Below are 17,080 nucleotides of genomic sequence, written 5' to 3'. Positions count from 1 at the left end.
GATAACAACACCTATCTCACAAATGAAGGAATGTAAGCAAACACCTAGCACAGTGCCTGGCTAGTACTACTGAGCTGGCTTTGCCCCTTCAAGGATTTCTCTTTCTCTGCTCCCTGAGCTGGGGATCAAAGCCCACATCCTGAAGGGGGACCTCCCAGAGTCACAGAGAGGGGGCATCCTCATCACACCTGCAGACCTTGGGAAAGCAGGACTTTGCTTCGGGGGCCTCTCCCTCGGGTCTTGTGTACTCGGAGGCAACTCGGGGCCAGACGCGCAGGTCTCTAAGGCGCCGGCAGTTGCCTCCTGCGGCCCGCGGGGCCTGGCCCTGCCCCAGCCGGAAAGCTCCGCCTCCCACCCCTCCCCCGTCACTGTCCGACCTGTTTGTCTGGAGCTGCCTCCGTCTCCTCTCGCCGCAGCCAGGTGTGTTCTGACGACGGGTCCCGCAGCTCGGGGCTCAGACATCCCGTGACTCCTTTTTCCCACTCCTCGAAACTTCCACCGTCCTTGAGGCACACCCCCTGCCACCCGGGGACCCCAGGCTCGCGGGATCCCAGGCTCGAGGGGGAGCCGACCCTCGGCGCCCCGCCACGGCGCGGGCAGAGCATGGACGCTGGGCCCCGGGAGAGTGAGAGGCAGCAGCATCATGAACGGGCACGGAGTGAGCAGGGCGCACGGGCACGGCCTGAACGGGGCCGGCGAGTTTTACTACGAGGCTGTGGAAGAGGTTCAGAGCCCCGGGGGCCTCCCGCTCTCGCCGGCTGCCTTCATCAGCCCGGCTCAATACACCAGCATGCTGGAGGGACGCTTCAAGCAGCTTCAAGGTGGGCTCCGGGGGGCGAGCGGAGGGGAGCCGCGCGGAGAGGGGGCCCCGCGGAGCGAGGGGCCCGGGGGGCGTGGGAGAGGAGCCGGAGCCAGGAACCCGGGGTCGGGGGGAGCGTCTTCTGTGACTCAGACGTTTGTGTTGGGAGACAAAGTGCCGGGGGAATAATTACAAGTGGCCGGAAAACACGGGGATGCTGACAGAATCGGGAAAGGCTTGGACCCGCTGGAGGGGCGGTGAGAGCGAGAGCGGGTGTGACGGCGGCGTCGGGGCCCAGCTGGGCGTGTGTCCTCCAAGGCGGGGAGCGAACGTGGTTCGCTGAGACTTTCCGGCCTTTGGGAGGAAACGCCCGCTGGGGTGGACAGGGAAGGAGACAGGGAGAGTGAGCCAGTAGGCGAGGGACCTAGGGCGTGTTTGTGCTGCCCCGGGTTTCTGAGTGGGTGTCTTAAGTGTGTGTGGAAACCAGGGAGTGTGTCAAAGGGAGCTGGTGCAGACAGGCTCAGGTATATGTCTGAGCAGGCTGTGTTCACCCTGGCGGCGGCCATACTCCAGTGTATCTCTGGGAGCCACTGTGTCTTGTGTGTCCGTGGACGCCTTGTAAAGTTACACTTTGTCCCTGGCACTTGGCTTTGCACATTTTTCTCCTAGCTGCCCCCGTTTCCACATCTTCCCCTCTCATGCTACCTGTGCGCCAAAACGGCCTCACCCCCGTGTGCCTGGCATCAGGGCAGACTCCGTGGGTCCAGTAATGGCTGATGTTCCGGGGCAGTCCCCGGCTCGGGCAGGGCCTGTGGACCCTGAGAGAAGGCCCACAGAGCATCAGGATATCTGAGCATTTGTTAGGACCCCAAGGTTGTCCCAGGTACGGGGTTGGAGGTAAGAAAGACAGAAATAGACATGGGTGTGTCGCTATGCTTTATGGGTGAGGTGCATAGGAATGTGAGATTAAGGGGTGAGTCTTTTCGGTTTCCGAGATGCTGGTGCCTAGACGGAAGGACAAGTGACTCTTCAGGCCCTGGCCATTTGGACTGGGTCCTTGCACTGGGCTCCTCTGGGGAGAACGGGTGGAAATCCTAGTGGCCGGAGCAGCTTCCGATGGCCTGAGCCTCTTCCCTCACGTTGTCATTTATAATACTTTTAATTCTTATTTTTCTGTAAAATATAACAGCATCCCCTCATCAGCAGGTCCCCCTGTGGACCAGGCAGCAGGCACCTCCTCACTTTTTTTGAGATTGGCGCTAAACTCTGCCTGGTTTCTCCCTGCCCCCACCCCGTGTTTCTTGGACGCACTGTTTCCCCTGTTTCCTACTTTCATGATGACGTTTTCCCTCTTGGCATTGGAATATTAGTGTCCTGGGACAGGATCCCCTTGCAACCAATTGAGTCAACCCAGAAGTAGAGGAACCTGTCTTTTCTTTAAATTATCCCAGGAGAGCAAGCTGACTCAGGAGGCCTGCAGCCTCTATAATGTCACATCCTTCTAATGACCACTTGGAACAGTGGCTGCTGTAATTTAAGTTCACACCCTCTCCTTTGTCCACCACCAAAAGGGAACAGCCATACCTCCTGCTGGACCGACCTGAGCAACTCTTACTCTTTCCTTCGGGTTAGATCATGCCTATAAACAGTAGCTCATCGAGGAGCCACTTCGTGCCTCATCTTACACACGTTGTCTCAGTCAACACAATGACTTGCTGAAAGAGAAAGTAACGTGCCCATTTTACAGATGAGGAAAGTGAGGCCCTGATGGGTGAAGCAACAGCATTTCACCACTGTTACATGACAGAGTCCTGATCCCAGACCTCCCCTGCATGTCCCCTGCTTCTAATTTCTTTCATCCTTTCTTCTCAAAGCCTGTTTTCCATCTCTTATTTTTGTTCTTCACCTTGCTTATGAACTCATTCCAATTTCTGTATTTCCCGGCTTTTTAAGCTATGGGTTTTCCTCCCGGCCGTCTTCCTGCCCTTCCTCCTCCCCAGACCTCACTTCCCCAACCCCACCAACTGGTGTTTAGAAGCAGGTGCACGGTACTTGAAGGGCAGAAATGACCCCATGTTGCTGCCACAGATGAGCGAGAAGCTGTGCAGAAGAAAACCTTCACCAAGTGGGTCAACTCCCACCTGGCCCGGGTGACATGCCGGGTGGGAGACCTGTACAGCGACCTCCGGGATGGACGTAACCTCCTGAGGCTCCTCGAGGTGCTCTCGGGAGAGACACTGGTGAGCTGTGGTCACCAGGGAGGAGGAGGCCTGAGAGACAGTGGTCAAGGGGACAAGCTATGGGAGTGGCCCCGAACAAGAAGAGTGACCCCACAGAGCAGAAAGCAGTGGCCGCCCTCTGCTCAGAGGATGGTTTCATTTTGAGAGGCTTTGCTGCGTGAATTAAACCAGGAGCATTGCTTCGTGGAGACAGGAACAGTGGCCCCATTGAAAACATTTTTTTCCCACCCACTCTGGGTGTCCTTAATTCCCTTGGGAATCTTAACCTGCCTCAAGCCTCAACTGCAACTCAGCTTTAGCTCCCTGGGGCGGCCCGTGTTCCTGAGGGAGGTCATGGGGAAGGTGTAGGAAGCAGGGCCCCGGGAAAGCTAGGAGGGAAGGAAGAGGAGGCCCACGGTCCCACGGCTTTGTGTCCCCGGTCCCTCGACAGCCAAAGCCCACAAAGGGCCGCATGCGGATCCACTGCCTGGAGAATGTGGACAAGGCGCTGCAGTTCCTGAAGGAGCAAAAAGTGCACCTGGAAAATGTGGGCTCGCATGACATTGTGGACGGGAACCACCGCCTGACCCTCGGGCTGGTGTGGACCATCATCCTTCGATTCCAGGTACCCCGCACGGTGTTGCTCGGTGGGTGCCCTGCACACCGGTGCTGCAGCCCCCAAGGTCACTGCACACACGGAGGGCCTAGGACCTCCTACGCCAAATCAGGGGACGCTCCTCATTAAACAGGGTGGAGGCCAGCGTGGATGTTGTCAAACTTCTGTGGCAAATTCCCTGTGGCCTGGTCTGTGTACTGGTCACGGGCTATAGGACCACATGTCGCTGCCCAAGGGACTGGAAATTTTACAGACTGGTCCTTCCCCACGGAGAGTTTTAGAGCTACATTTGGAGTCTGGTCACCAGCCCACTCCGCTGCCTCAAACTCTGCTCACCTCCCTCAAAAGAGAACAGCCACCCTACTCCTTCTTATGCTCTGAGCAAAGCCAGTCCAGTGTCCTAACGCCATCACAGCTCTCCTGATTCCCCTGCCTCCTCCCCGGGTGTAACCTCCCCTGCTCCTTCCAGCCCTAAGCAGAGCTCTGTCAGCTTCACCTTTGAAACCCAGCTGTCAGGAAATGTTCACTCCACTACCTGCGGTTCCCCCACCTGCAGGAACCGCATTCTTCGCTTCGAGGCACTTCCACTCTTCTGAGTTCCCACCCCATTCTGCTGCCTCAGATCCCTTTGACCTGAAGTTTTGTGGTCACTGACCCAGGAGGGAAGGTCCCCAGGCTCTGTCCTTGGACCCCTAATCCAGGAATCTAAGGAGCAGTTTCCTGCCGTGTATCTCTGAGCATCTCTGATAATTCCAGGACCCCCTGTTCAGGGAGTGAGGGCCTGCCTTCCTCCCTTCCTTCCTTCTGTCCTTCCTTCCTTCTGTCCTTCCTTCCTTCCTTCCTTCTTAGATCCAAGACATAAGTGTGGAAACAGAAGACAATAAGGAGAAGAAGTCCGCCAAGGATGCCCTGCTGCTGTGGTGCCAGATGAAGACCGCGGGGTGAGGCTGCCCAGGCAGCGTGGCCTTGGAGGGTTGGATGCACCGAGGCTGTGCAGTAAAGGAAGGATGGGGGCCAGGAACCACAAGCTGGAGGTCCATCCTCGAGGCACAGACTGGGATGGCCCTCCTCACTGTCTATCCTGGCCTCTGTTTACAGGTACCCCAATGTCAACGTGCACAACTTCACCACCAGCTGGAGAGATGGGCTGGCCTTCAACGCCATTGTACATAAACACCGGTGAGAAGACGGGGGTTCGAGAGCTTGTCTGAGTTACTGGATGGGTTGATGACCCATGGGCCCAGGCACACATAGACAAAGCAGTGAGATGAGATGAGCTACACAGCAGTTACGAGAAAGGAACATTCGGAGAAGAGCCAGGATGTCGGGGTGCCTACTGCATGGAGGGCCTGCGATGGGAGCCCTGGGGCGGGGAGGGTTGGGGACTTAGGGAGAAAGATAGGGGTGGTTTACTTTTCCTCTTCAGAATCTCACATGCCCTTGATACCTTCTATATTCCTTCCCCACCCAGGCCAGACCTGCTGGATTTTGAGTCCCTGAAGAAGTGTAATGCACATTACAATCTGCAGAACGCTTTCAATCTGGCTGAGAAGGAGCTGGGACTTACGAAGCTGCTGGATCCTGAAGGTGGGGCAGAGAGGCTGTGGGTTAGAGACAGAAGGTAGATGAGTGGGTGCCGGGGGCTGAGGGCGGCGAGAACGGGAAGGAACTGCAGATCGCTCAGATGGCTACGGGGTTTCTTTGGGAAGTGACGGAAGTGTTCCGGATTTAGATCGTGGTGACGATGGCACAATCTTGTAAATGTACTAAAAACCGTGGAATAGAATACTTTAAAAGGGTGAATTTTATGGCGTGGAAAGTAGATCTCAATATAGGAAGAAAGGCAGCCCCGTGGCAGAAAGAGCCCTGGGGTATGGTTCTATCCCAGCCCCTCTACGGAGCAGCTCTGTGACATAGAGCCAGTCGCTTGGCCTCTCTGTGGCTCGGTTTCCTCATCTCTAAAATGAGAGGATTGGTCTCCATGGTCTCTAAGGGCCCTTCTAATCCCAAAACTCTAGGGTTCTAAATTAAGCTCCGTGACCCTGAGGTCTCACAAAGCACTGGCCTTATGGTCAGCTGACCCTACTCATTGGCCCCCGTGGTTCTGACCTAATGCTGATGAGACTGGGAATGGCCACTGAGCTCTTGTTTTGTACCTGGCACTACACTTGACGTGCTCTAATTAATTTAATCCTCACGACACCCCCTTTGAAATCAGTATCCTGCTCCATTTATGGAAGAGAAGACAGGGGCCTGTAAAGCTTGAGTGACTTCCCCAAGGTCATACGGCTGGTGGAGCTGAGATTCACATTCAGGCAGCCTGGCTCCAGAGCCTGTCTCCTCAGCCACCTCTCTGGGAGAGCAGAGAGCAGTCTTGGTGCAGCCAGCAAAGGGAAGGACGGAAGGGCCGAGTGACTTCCTTGCTGGAAATGCTCCTTGGGCGGATTTCGGGCTTGGTTACTTTCTCCCTGTCTTCCATCCCACCTGTAGTCCCTGTCCCCGTGCTTCTTAGTCCAGAGTGACAAGCATCAGCTAAGTAGTGATCGAAGCAGGCCAAGCACAAGGTTCCTGGGAGAGCATTTGAGGAGCACAGCTATGATAAAGAACATTTAAGTAAAGCCTCGTACCCCATAACTTTCTGAGATGATTTCCGTGGCTCCCGCCTGCCTATGGGAGGTCAGAGGTGGTCAGGAGGGCTTTTGGTCTAATAGTCTTCCCTGTAGGTAGGATACAAGCTGGCCCAATTAAGAGAACCAATTAAGAGATTTCAAGTCATAGTCAGCCTTGGTGTCCTCGTGGTAGGAGTTAATTTGGCTTGAAGGACACTCCCCTCCTGGGCCCACAGCTGAACTTTGGGACTGAGGTAAGAAATAGCCATGACTGTGCCCCAAGATGGCCCTGAGAACTGGCCTCTGTCCCTGCTTCCAGGGCTCCCTGGGCCCATCCCTCTGAACATTCTGGGTTCAGGAGGCCTCGTTCATACCTTCTGTCTTGCTGCCCCTGAATTGGATGACTTCTTGGGCATCTTTCCAGCCCATAAGTCCACGATCCATCCCCCAATGGGAATGCTGTTTCTTTTCTTGTCTCTCTTCCTCCAAACAACTAATTTTACACTGGGTAAAAGCCTCTTTGGGCTTCTGGATTTTAAACTCCGCTTGTTTCTAGGAAGAGGGGGAATAGAAGGGTTAGCTTTTCATGCCCTTGTAGTCCAAATAGTTTATTTGTCATTTTACTCTGAAGGGAGCTGGAAAGATATCATCAGCCTGGGAGGGCTAGGAGGCCCCTAGGATTGGAGTAAGTGATTCAAGTTGTGGGCATACTTCTGGGAGGCAGGTTTCTAATCTCGGCCTGATCTGAGTGGTCCTTTTTCTCAGATGTGAATGTGGACCAACCAGATGAGAAATCAATTATTACCTACGTGGCTACTTACTACCACTATTTCTCCAAGATGAAGGCCCTGGCCGTGGAAGGCAAAAGAATTGGCAAGGTACTCTCCAGCATGGGGGTGGTAGGCATAAAGACCAGAGGAGGCCTGGCCTAGGGGTCCTACTGCCCTAAAGCAGGAGCAGGGGAGGACTGGGCCAGGGAACCCACAGCACGGTTTCACAGGTGCTGGACCACGCCATGGAGGCCGAGCGCCTGGTGGAGAAGTATGAGTCCCTGGCCTCAGAGCTGCTACAGTGGATTGAGCAAACGATCGTGACCCTCAATGACCGGCAGCTGGCCAACTCCCTGAGTGGTGTCCAGAACCAGCTCCAGTCCTTCAATTCCTACCGCACTGTGGAGAAGCCACCCAAGTAGGTGTCCCTGAGCCACACCCTGCCACGGCCTGCCTGCCCCAAGCTGTGCTCACACAGCAGGAAGCCTAAATGAGGGGATCCTTTTGGGAGGGAGATGCGGCAGCACATAAATGCAGTGGAGGCTCATTTCCCCCCGCTCAGAGCCCCAATAGCAGTTTCCAAAGTAAAAAATTTTAATGGTCACCCATTACAAGAAATCATGCTGTGGAAATGATTGCCATGGTATGTAGAGCCGGTGCGGTCTACTCAGAAGAGATTGGTCGGGGTGTCTCGGCAACCCAATCCCAGCTTAAGGACAGGGGATTGGATCTGACAGGCAGATTGTCGCTGGCAATACGTGCATGTGGCTGGTCACTTGCACATTGCACAGGTTCTTATCATTTATGTATTTTAGCAACTGACTGTTGAAGTATGGAATTACTACTAGATGATTCTATACGGTACATGCTAAAACTTCTGTGTTTTTTGTTTTTGGGCTCTTTTGGAGTTAATGTGTTTCAGCTCCAAAACTAACATTAAGCCAGAAAACATCTGTTCCTGTGCATTCCAGGGAATGATTTGAGGTGTGCCCTTTGACCCAGAAAGTCCTCTTCTGGGCATTGAACAAAGATGTAGCTTCAAGGATATTCACGAACGTGACCTTTGTAAAAGAAAAATAAGTCATGGTACAGCCACTGAAAATAATATCGGAGGAATGCATTTATTCACCTGAAAAGACGTTCATGAAACATAAGAGTTACAAGACAGTTGTCTGTGGATGGCAGAGAGCAAAGGGCTAAGCGTCCAGATTCAAAGTACCTGAGTTCACATCCTGGCTCTGCCACCTACCCTTGTGAGCACTGGGCGTTATTTAGCCTGTCTGTGCCTCGGTTTTCACATCTGGAAAATGGGGTAATGAGAGAATGTAGGTAACAGTGAGAAGGAGTTAGTGCATGCAAAGCCCTGAGAACAGGGCCTGGCTCTCTGTGAGTGAGTGAGTCCTCCACAAATGTTAGCTATGGTTATGGTGCGATCCCATCTGTGTAAAGCAAAAATGCAGTACATACATGCCCAAGGGTGACAGTGGTCGTGTCCGTGTGGTTTTCAGTTGTTTTAAAATTAGGTTCTTTTTTATTTATTTTTTGCCGTACGCGGGCCTGTCACTGTTGTGGCCTCTCCCGCTGCTGAGCACAGGCTCCGGACGCGCAGGCTCAGCGGCCATGGCTCACGGGCCCAGCCGCTCGGCGGCATGTGGGATCCTCCCGGACCGGGGCACGAACCCGTGTCCCCTGCATCGGCAGGCAGACTCTCAACCACTGCACCACCAGGGAAGCCCTAAAATTAGGTTCTTTTTAAACGTGGTTTGCCAGTATTTTCACAAGCTTTTATAAGAAGAAAAGCAACACAGAACAACTTCATTCTGAAATGTAAAGAGCCCCCAGGCCCCTCGTGGCCTTTGACTCTGACCCCACCTGGCCTCCCGCCTCAGGTTCACTGAGAAAGGGAACTTGGAAGTGCTGCTCTTCACCATCCAGAGCAAGCTGCGGGCCAACAACCAGAAGGTCTACACGCCCCGCGAGGGCCGGCTCATCTCTGACATCAACAAGGTCCACAGCCTCCCTTCCATCCCTGGGACGACCCACCCTCAGCACCAGCCCCTACTGTCCCTGCTTGAACCCTCGGCCTGGCTTGAACCCCACCCATCCCGGGTGCAGGCGTGACTCCCACATCCTCTCCCGAGTCCTGCACGTCCCCCTCCTCCTCCCTCGGTCTCTCCATGCAAATTATACCCCAGTCCCTTATTGTTCAGCATATCCTCGACTCGCTGGCCCTACTTTTGTTTCATTTTTTTCACAGACAGCATAAGATTAACAAAAGTAATAGGGTTCGCCCACAGCCCCACCACCAGAAACAAATCCAGTGATTTCCACTGTTCCCTGTCCCCCTCCCGTCTTTGTCTATCAGCAGATGTGGTTTTCATGGGGCTCCACGGCATTCACGCCACCCTGTTCCTCATATTTCCCTGCACAGGCGTCTGACCGCATTCCACAGACCCACTAGACCGAGCTTCCCTGGGACCCACCCTGCACCCCCAGCCCTGGTGACCCCTCCCCGCCCTCACTTCCTGAGCCCTGGCCCTTTAGCACTAATCCTATCTCCACCTCGCAGGCCTGGGAGCGGCTGGAGAAAGCTGAGCATGAGCGTGAGCTGGCCCTGCGCACGGAGCTGATCCGCCAGGAGAAGCTGGAGCAGCTGGCCGCCCGCTTCGACCGCAAGGCCGCCATGCGGGAGACCTGGCTTAGCGAGAACCAGCGCCTTGTGTCCCAGGTAGGACACGGCGGGGGGCTCTTGGCCTGTCCAGGCAGGTCTGGAGTCATGGGAGAGTGAGAGAGAGTGGTGGATAAGGAGCCCTGCGAGGTGGGGAGCTAAAGAAACAAGAACTCCATCACACAGACTTGGAGACCAAGAGCCCGGGAACCAGGGGCCGGAGCGTTGAACAGGAGAAGGGCTGGTGAGACAGGATGGGGTGGGATAGAGAGGACGCTGAGAGCCACCCCGTGGAGTTGGCACCTCGCAGCAGAAGTGCTCCGGGGGTGGGGGGGCAGGGGGTGAGCAGAGCGGCTCCCGGAGCTCCCAGCCCTCCCTCCCTGTCCCCGCCCCAGGACAACTTTGGGCTGGAGCTGGCCGCCGTGGAGGCAGCAGTGCGGAAGCACGAAGCCATCGAGACGGACATCGTGGCCTACAGCGGCCGGGTGCAGGCGGTGGGCGCCGTGGCCGCCGAGCTGGCCGCTGAGCACTACCACGACATCAAGCGCATCGCCGCGCGGCAGAACAACGTGGCGCGGCTCTGGGACTTCTTGCGGCAGATGGTGGCCGCCCGGCGGGAGCGGCTCCTCCTCAACCTGGAGCTGCAGAAGGTGTTCCAGGACCTGCTCTACCTCATGGACTGGATGGAAGAGATGAAGGTACCAGCGGATGCGGAGGTGGGGTCAAGGCGGTCGGGACCATGGGAGTACGATGGGCACGTTCGCCCATCTGCTCAGCCGAACCTTTGCAGAGGATGTACCAGTCCAGGGCCCTGTCCCCGGTTCAGGTGAACAGAGCAAACAGCTCCCTGTCCTCAGCGGCTCACGTTCCAGGGGGACGAGGCTGATGATCAAACCCGTGGGCCTGTCAGTAAACAGCACAGCAGGTGGGCGTGAAACCTGTGAGGAAAGGGAGACAGGAGTGCGATGGAGGGGTCCAGGAAGGCCTCTCTGCAAAATGCCATTTAGGCTGAGAGCAGAATGTCCCAAGGAGCCAGCACAGGGAGATCTAAGGAGAGAATGTTTCCAGGCAGAAGGAACAGAAAGGCCCTTGGCCTGCTCACGTGTGGCATGTTCTGGATGAGAAGGGAGGCGGGGGGGTGGGGGTGGGCTGCTGTAAGAACAGGGAGGGGACAGGGGATGAGGTAAGGGAGGAAGCAGCCTGCTCGCTTAGGGCTTACAGGCCTGGTCAGGGAGTTTGGATTTTACTCAGAGTGACATGGAGCATTGAAAGTGATTAGAAGGTTTTGAAAAGGGGGAGAGACATGATTCTGCGTTTTTACATTTTTTTAAATGTCACTTTGACTGCTATTTGAAGAATGGCTGTGGGCAGCCAGAGTGGGAGCAGAGAGAGACCAGTCACAGGCTGTTGCGGTGATCTAGGCGAGAGACAGCGATGTGGATAGGTCTGCAGAGATGCGACGATTGCTGCGGTGCTGGGGACTGAGCCACGACCACAGGAGGGTGGCAGTAATTCTGGTGCTGAGGTGATGAGTCAGAGCGGAGACTCCAGGAGCAGGGTTTAGTAGGAAAGTTATTCGGCAGGAGGGGAGTTGAGTACAAAGAGGCCAGGGTGCCAGGAGAGAACTCAGGGGTCACTATGTGTGCGAGTGAGGGCTGACAGCTGGGAGCATGTGTGCTCACCTGGGTGCAACACCTGGAGCCGCCCCAAGAGGTCGGGATGTGTGGTTGATCCAGGAAGATGGGACGAGGTTAGTGCCCGTGTGTGGCGGGGCAAGAGGCCTGACTGGGAGGGAACCGGGCGGCTCTCAGACGGCCATCGACATGCTGCGTGCGCCCCGCAGGGCCGGCTGCAGTCCCAGGACCTGGGCAAGCATCTGGCTGGAGTGGAGGACCTGCTGCAGCTGCACGAGCTGGTGGAAGCCGACATTGCTGTACAGGCTGAGAGGGTGCGGGCCGTCAGCGCCTCTGCACTGCGCTTCTGCGACCCAGGAAAAGGTGAAAACCGGGAGGGGGAGGAACTGGAGAAAAGGTGGGGGGAGCTGGGAAGGAGAACATTAAGAGCTGAAGCAGCAAGACTGGAAAAACCTGGGGACAGGAAAGATGATGGGTGGACGGTGGGCGACAGAGCTAAGAGAGTGGGGTGGGGGGATTCGTAACTAGGAGTGCACAGGGGGCAGGAGAGGGCTGGGCCACAGCTCTTGGCCCTCTGGTGTGACTGTTTCAGAGTACAAACCGTGCGACCCCCAGCTGGTGTTGGAGCGGGTGGCCGCCCTGGAGCAGAACTATGAGTCGCTGTGCAAGTTGGCAGCGGCTCGGCGGGCCCGGCTGGAGGAGTCCCGGCGACTCTGGCGCTTCCTCTGGGAGGTGGGCGAGGCCGAGGCCTGGGTGCGGGAGCAGCAGCACCTGCTGGCCTCAGCAGAAACCGGCCGGGACCTGACCGGCGTCCTCCGCCTGCTCAACAAGCACACAGCCCTGCGAGGCGAGATGAGCGGCCGGCTGGGGCCCCTGAAGCTCACCCTGGAGCAGGGCCAGCAGTTAGTGGCCGAGGGCCACCCCGGGGCAGGCCAGGCCGCCGCCCGCACCGCCGAGCTCCAGGCGCAGTGGGAGAAGCTGGAGGCCCTGGCGGAGGAGCGCGCCCAGCGGCTCGCCCAGGCCGCCAGCCTCTACCAGTTCCAGGCGGACGCAAACGACATGGAGGCCTGGCTGGTGGACGCGCTGCGCCTGGTGTCCAGCCCCGAGCTGGGACATGACGAGTTCTCCACGCAGGCCCTGGCCCGGCAGCATCGGGCCCTGGAGGAAGAGATCCGAGGCCACCGGCCCACCCTGGACACCCTGAGGGAGCAGGCCGCGGCCCTGCCTCCCGTGCTGAGCCGCACGCCTGAGGTGCAGGGCCAGCTGCCCACCCTGGAGAGGCACTACGAGGAGCTGCTGGCCCGCGCGGGTGAGCGCGCACGTGCCCTGGAGGCGGCCCTGGCGCTCTACACCATGCTCAGCGAGGCGGGGGCCTGCGGGCTCTGGGTGGAGGAGAAGGAGCAGTGGCTAAACGGGCTTGCCCTGCCTGAGCGCCTGGAGGACCTGGAGGTCGTGCAGCAAAGGTGGGCCCCGCTCACGCCCCGCCCTCCCGAGTGGCCTTGCAAGTTTGGGGCCAGTGTATAGGGTGGTCCCCATGTGTGTGGTGTATGGCGGGTGCCACCTGCTCTGGCTACATCCTTTGGAGTCTTGCCAGTCATCTGGTTTCTGCTTTAATGAGAAGCGTTAAATATCCTCAGAAATAGAAACATTATACCGCAAACTCCTATACAGCCATCACTCAAATTCAGTCATCGTCAGTATCTTGCTCTGTTTGATTAGTTGTCCTTTTCAAAAGCAAATCCCCAGTATTAACGTTTCACCTCTGTATTCTCCAGGAGCACAGAAATTTGCAATATGAGTACACTATTTTGTAATTGTGTGTTCAGGCTTAGACTAGCTAAGGCTTTGAAGTTATAAACCTTTTAGACAGAGACACTGATTAAGCCCTCGTGAAGTAGCTTTATTTGCAGAATAAGAAATCCTAAAGTAATTTAGAAATGATGTTTTTCTTATAGAACCACACACAATACCATTATCACATAAAACAAAATTATCAATTCCTTGATATCACCTACTACTCAATCTTCTTTTTCCTTCTATTGGTTTACTTATTTATTTATTTATTTTTCTTTTTTGGCTGCACCGGGTCTTAGTTGCGGTACTCGGGATCTTTGTTGCAGCATGTGGGATCTTTCGTTGTGGCGCACGGGCTTCTCTCTAGTTCTGGCGTGTGGGTTTTCTCTTTCCAGTTGTGGCGCACGGGCTCAATAGTTGAGGCGCACGGGCTTAGCTGCCCTGTGGCGTGTGGGATCTTAGTTCCCTGACCAGGGATGGAACCCGCGTCCCCTGCATTGGAAGGCGGATGCTTTACCACTGGACCACCAGGGAAGTCCCTACTACTCAATCTCTAGTCAAATTTCCTGGTGGTTTTAAAAATGTAATTAAAGATGTTTTGTTGCTTTTTTCAATATATCCCATGACAGGAGCCAGAAACCCCTATGCCAAATACAGCCTCTGCCTGTTTTTGTAAATAAAGCTTTATTGGAACATAGCCATGCCCATTCATTTGCATGTCATCCCTGTGTCTGCTTTTGCACTAAAACAGCAGAGCTGAATATTCGTGATAAAGACCGAATGGCTCACAAAACCTAAAATATTTATTACGTGGCCCATTTGCAGACTCTGCTCTATGAGAATATGAAATGTTCCAGGAGAAGTTATGCTTCACATCTTTATCACTTACATTTTTTTCATTATCAACTCATTTTTTAACACATATTAGTAAGGTGGGACCCAGGTAGGCAGCTAAGGGGTAAGTCCCAGGAGGAATAAGGGAGGTTCTGCTGAAGGGTGAAGGCCTGTGCCAGGGATTAGTTTGACTTGTTGTCCAGCTGGTCCTCCCCTTTAATTTTTACCATGTTTTTGAGCCACTCTAGAGATGACAGTTTTTCTACTTGTCTGGGGGGAGTTGGGGGCTCCCCCTTGATCCACAGATGCTATGAACCATGTAGGGAAGAGGTGCAGAGACTCCTGTCAATAAGCCTCATGTTGACGGAGAGGAGTTCTCGTGGGCATGCATCTAAGGGAGGTGGACCAGCACACCGCTGCTTCCCACCGCTCATGCCCAGCTCTTCCACCCCATCAGGTTCGAGACCCTGGAGCCTGAAATGAACGCCCTTGCAGCGCGAATTACTGCTGTGAATGACATCGCAGAGCAGTTGCTGAAGGCCAACCCCCCGGGGAAGGACAGCATTGTCAACACCCAGAAGCAGCTCAACCACAGGTGGGGTGAGAAAGGATGCAGCGGACAGGACGGCAGCTGGAAGAGAGTTCTGTAGGGCATGGGAGAGAGGCTAAAATGAGGAGGGAAAGCCATCTGAAATATGTCGGAGCGGGGTGGTGATGAAAGAGATGGAAGTGGGGTAAAGGTCGTCTGAAGGGGCTGGTGCCTGGACAGGGAGCAGACAAGGAGGAGTCACGGGAAGATGAGTGGGGAGCAGGCTCTCTAAACGGCAGAAGCAGGCGGTAGGTTATACCAAGGGCGAGAGAGCAGGAAGAAGCTTCCCATCTACCTGCACAGGGCGGGAAAGCTGAGCAGCTCCGGACACTCCCTCTGCCCTCAGGTGGCAGCAGTTTCGGTCCCTGGCGGACGGCAAGAAGGCAGCTCTGACGTCAGCCCTGAGCATCCAGAACTACCACTTAGAGTGCACAGAGACCCAGGCCTGGATGAGAGAAAAGACCAAGGTCATCGAGTCCACCCAGGGCCTGGGCAATGACCTGGCCGGGGTGCTGGCGTTGCAGCGTAAGCTGGCCGGCACCGAGAGGGACCTGGAGGCCATCGCTGCCCGGGTGGGCGAACTGACCCGAGAGGCAAATGCCCTGGCTGCTGGCCACCCCGCCCAAGCCCCTGCCATCAGCGCCCGGCTTGGAGAGGTGCAAGCCGGCTGGGAGGACCTCAGGGCCACCATGCGGCGACGAGAGGAGTCGCTGGGTGAGGCGCGGCGGCTGCAGGACTTCCTGCGCAGCTTGGATGACTTCCAGGCCTGGCTCGGCCGCACGCAGACCTCCGTGGCCTCTGAAGAAGGGCCGGCCACCCTGCCTGAGGCAGAGGCCCTCCTGGCCCAACATGCAGCCCTGCGGGGAGAGGTGGAGCGGGCCCGGAGCGAGTACAGCCAGCTTCGGGCCGTGGGTGAGGAGGTGACCCGGGACCAGGCCGATCCCCAGTGCCTCTTCCTACGGCAGCGACTCGAAGCGCTGGGAACCGGCTGGGAGGAGCTGGGCCGCATGTGGGAGAGCCGACGAGGCCGTCTTGCCCAGGCCCACGGCTTCCAGGGGTTCCTGCGGGATGCTCGCCAGGCCGAGGGCGTGCTCAGCAGCCAGGTAAGAGTCCGGGGGGCAAAGTCCCGACCAGGAAAAAGTGGGAAATAGGGACCAAAGGAATGTGAAGGAGTGGTGGATGAGGAGGTAAACGCATCACATGGAGTAGGTGAGGGAACAGGATGGGCAGGGAGAACACGTTAAAAAAAAAATACGGGGGCTTCCCTGGTGGCACAGTGGTTGAGAGTCCGCCTGCCGATGCGGGGACACGGGTTCGTGCCCCGGGCCGGGAAGATCCCACATGCCGCAGAGCGGCGGGGCCCGTGAGCCATGGCCGCTGAGCCTGCGCGTCCGGAGCCTGTGCTCCGTGACGGGAGAGGCCACAACAGTGAGAGGCCCGCGTACCGCAAAAAAAAAAAAAAAAAAAGGGAGTTAAAAAAAAAAAAAGATGTAAACATAACTTACCAAAACTGACTAGAGAAGAAATAGAAAACCTGGCTTGTCATATAACAGAAATGGAAGCAGCAGCTATAAATAAGATGGAACAGGACTTGGAGTATTAAAGGCCCTCCAGCCCAGCTCCGTTCTAACTTTCTGAGACTCCCACATAATCAGGCACCATCCCTCCGTCTTCAGAGCCAGAGTCTGCCTGTCCCTACCTGGTTGGCTTCCATGTCTCAGATGGGCCCTTTGGTAGGTTCCTTCTGAGAGGTTGAGAAATGAGCTCGGTATCTCCCTCCCACACAGGAATATGTTTTGTCTCACACGGAGATGCCGGGGACACTCCAGGCTGCTGATGCCGCCATTAAAAAGCTGGAAGACTTCATGAGCACCATGGATGCCAATGGTGAGCGGATCCGCGGGCTCCTGGAAGCCGGGCGCCAGCTGGTGTCTGAGGGCAACATCCATGCCGAGAAGATCCAAGAGAAGGCAGACTCCATAGAGAGGAGGTATGATGAGGACAGTGGGCAAATGAGGGTCCCTAAAGGGGACCAGGTGAAAACAGGATGAACATGGCACTCAGGCCGACAGATGGGGGTGGGGAGCTGACAAAAAGCAGAGGAGGAAAAACCAAGTGGTCCGAGAGGGATTGAGTCACAGGCGGGGAAGTTCCGCCTCCCCGAAGTCTCCTAGGGTAGCTGGACACTGGGCCTCAGGGTTGCTGGGTTGACTTGTAGCGCTCCCGGAAGGTACTGTCCCCAGAGGAGGAGGACTGAGGGCTTCTAGGTTAGTTAGAGGGTCATAACTCTTTCATAGCAAGTTCAAGGGCTTCACAGGGGCCTGTCATTACAGACACAGGAAGAATCAAGAAGCAGTGCAGCAGCTTTTGGGCCGTCTTCGGGACAACCGAGAGCGGCAGCATTTCTTACAAGACTGTCACGAGGTGAGGCTCTCAGTCCCCCCTGTCGCCTCTGACGTTCCCTGGCCACCCTTTCCCACAACGCCCTCGCTCTCTGAGCCTGGAGTCAGTCCACTGCAGTGTCACCTGAGCATGTGAATCCCTGCCT

At 56.0% G+C, this 17,080-nt stretch overlaps 1 protein-coding gene across 1 annotated transcript in view; it reads left to right on the top strand.

The window, feature by feature from the left end:
* Positions 1-421: 421 nt before the first annotated feature.
* The window catches only part of SPTBN2 (spectrin beta, non-erythrocytic 2), a 29,085-nt gene continuing 12,426 nt past the window's right edge, over positions 422-17,080 (top strand). The window contains exons 1-17 of the mRNA XM_029209440.1: positions 422-821; positions 2,888-3,039; positions 3,470-3,643; positions 4,484-4,575; positions 4,733-4,813; positions 5,106-5,221; positions 7,009-7,121; positions 7,244-7,431; positions 8,903-9,020; positions 9,583-9,741; positions 10,077-10,379; positions 11,525-11,678; positions 11,908-12,778; positions 14,401-14,538; positions 14,879-15,635; positions 16,320-16,522; positions 16,866-16,956. Coding sequence (XP_029065273.1) covers positions 644-821; positions 2,888-3,039; positions 3,470-3,643; positions 4,484-4,575; positions 4,733-4,813; positions 5,106-5,221; positions 7,009-7,121; positions 7,244-7,431; positions 8,903-9,020; positions 9,583-9,741; positions 10,077-10,379; positions 11,525-11,678; positions 11,908-12,778; positions 14,401-14,538; positions 14,879-15,635; positions 16,320-16,522; positions 16,866-16,956 — 3,888 coding nt within the window. The 5' untranslated portion in view covers positions 422-643. The remainder of the gene's footprint in view (positions 822-2,887; positions 3,040-3,469; positions 3,644-4,483; positions 4,576-4,732; positions 4,814-5,105; positions 5,222-7,008; positions 7,122-7,243; positions 7,432-8,902; positions 9,021-9,582; positions 9,742-10,076; positions 10,380-11,524; positions 11,679-11,907; positions 12,779-14,400; positions 14,539-14,878; positions 15,636-16,319; positions 16,523-16,865; positions 16,957-17,080) is intronic.

This window comes from Monodon monoceros, unplaced genomic scaffold, assembly GCF_005190385.1.
Source record: "Monodon monoceros isolate NGI ecotype Baffin Bay Population unplaced genomic scaffold, NGI_Narwhal_1 Super_Scaffold_7, whole genome shotgun sequence".
Lineage (NCBI taxonomy): Eukaryota > Metazoa > Chordata > Mammalia > Artiodactyla > Monodontidae > Monodon > Monodon monoceros.
Note: the sequence above shows the minus strand (reverse complement) of the source record. Positions and strands in the feature narration are given on the sequence as shown.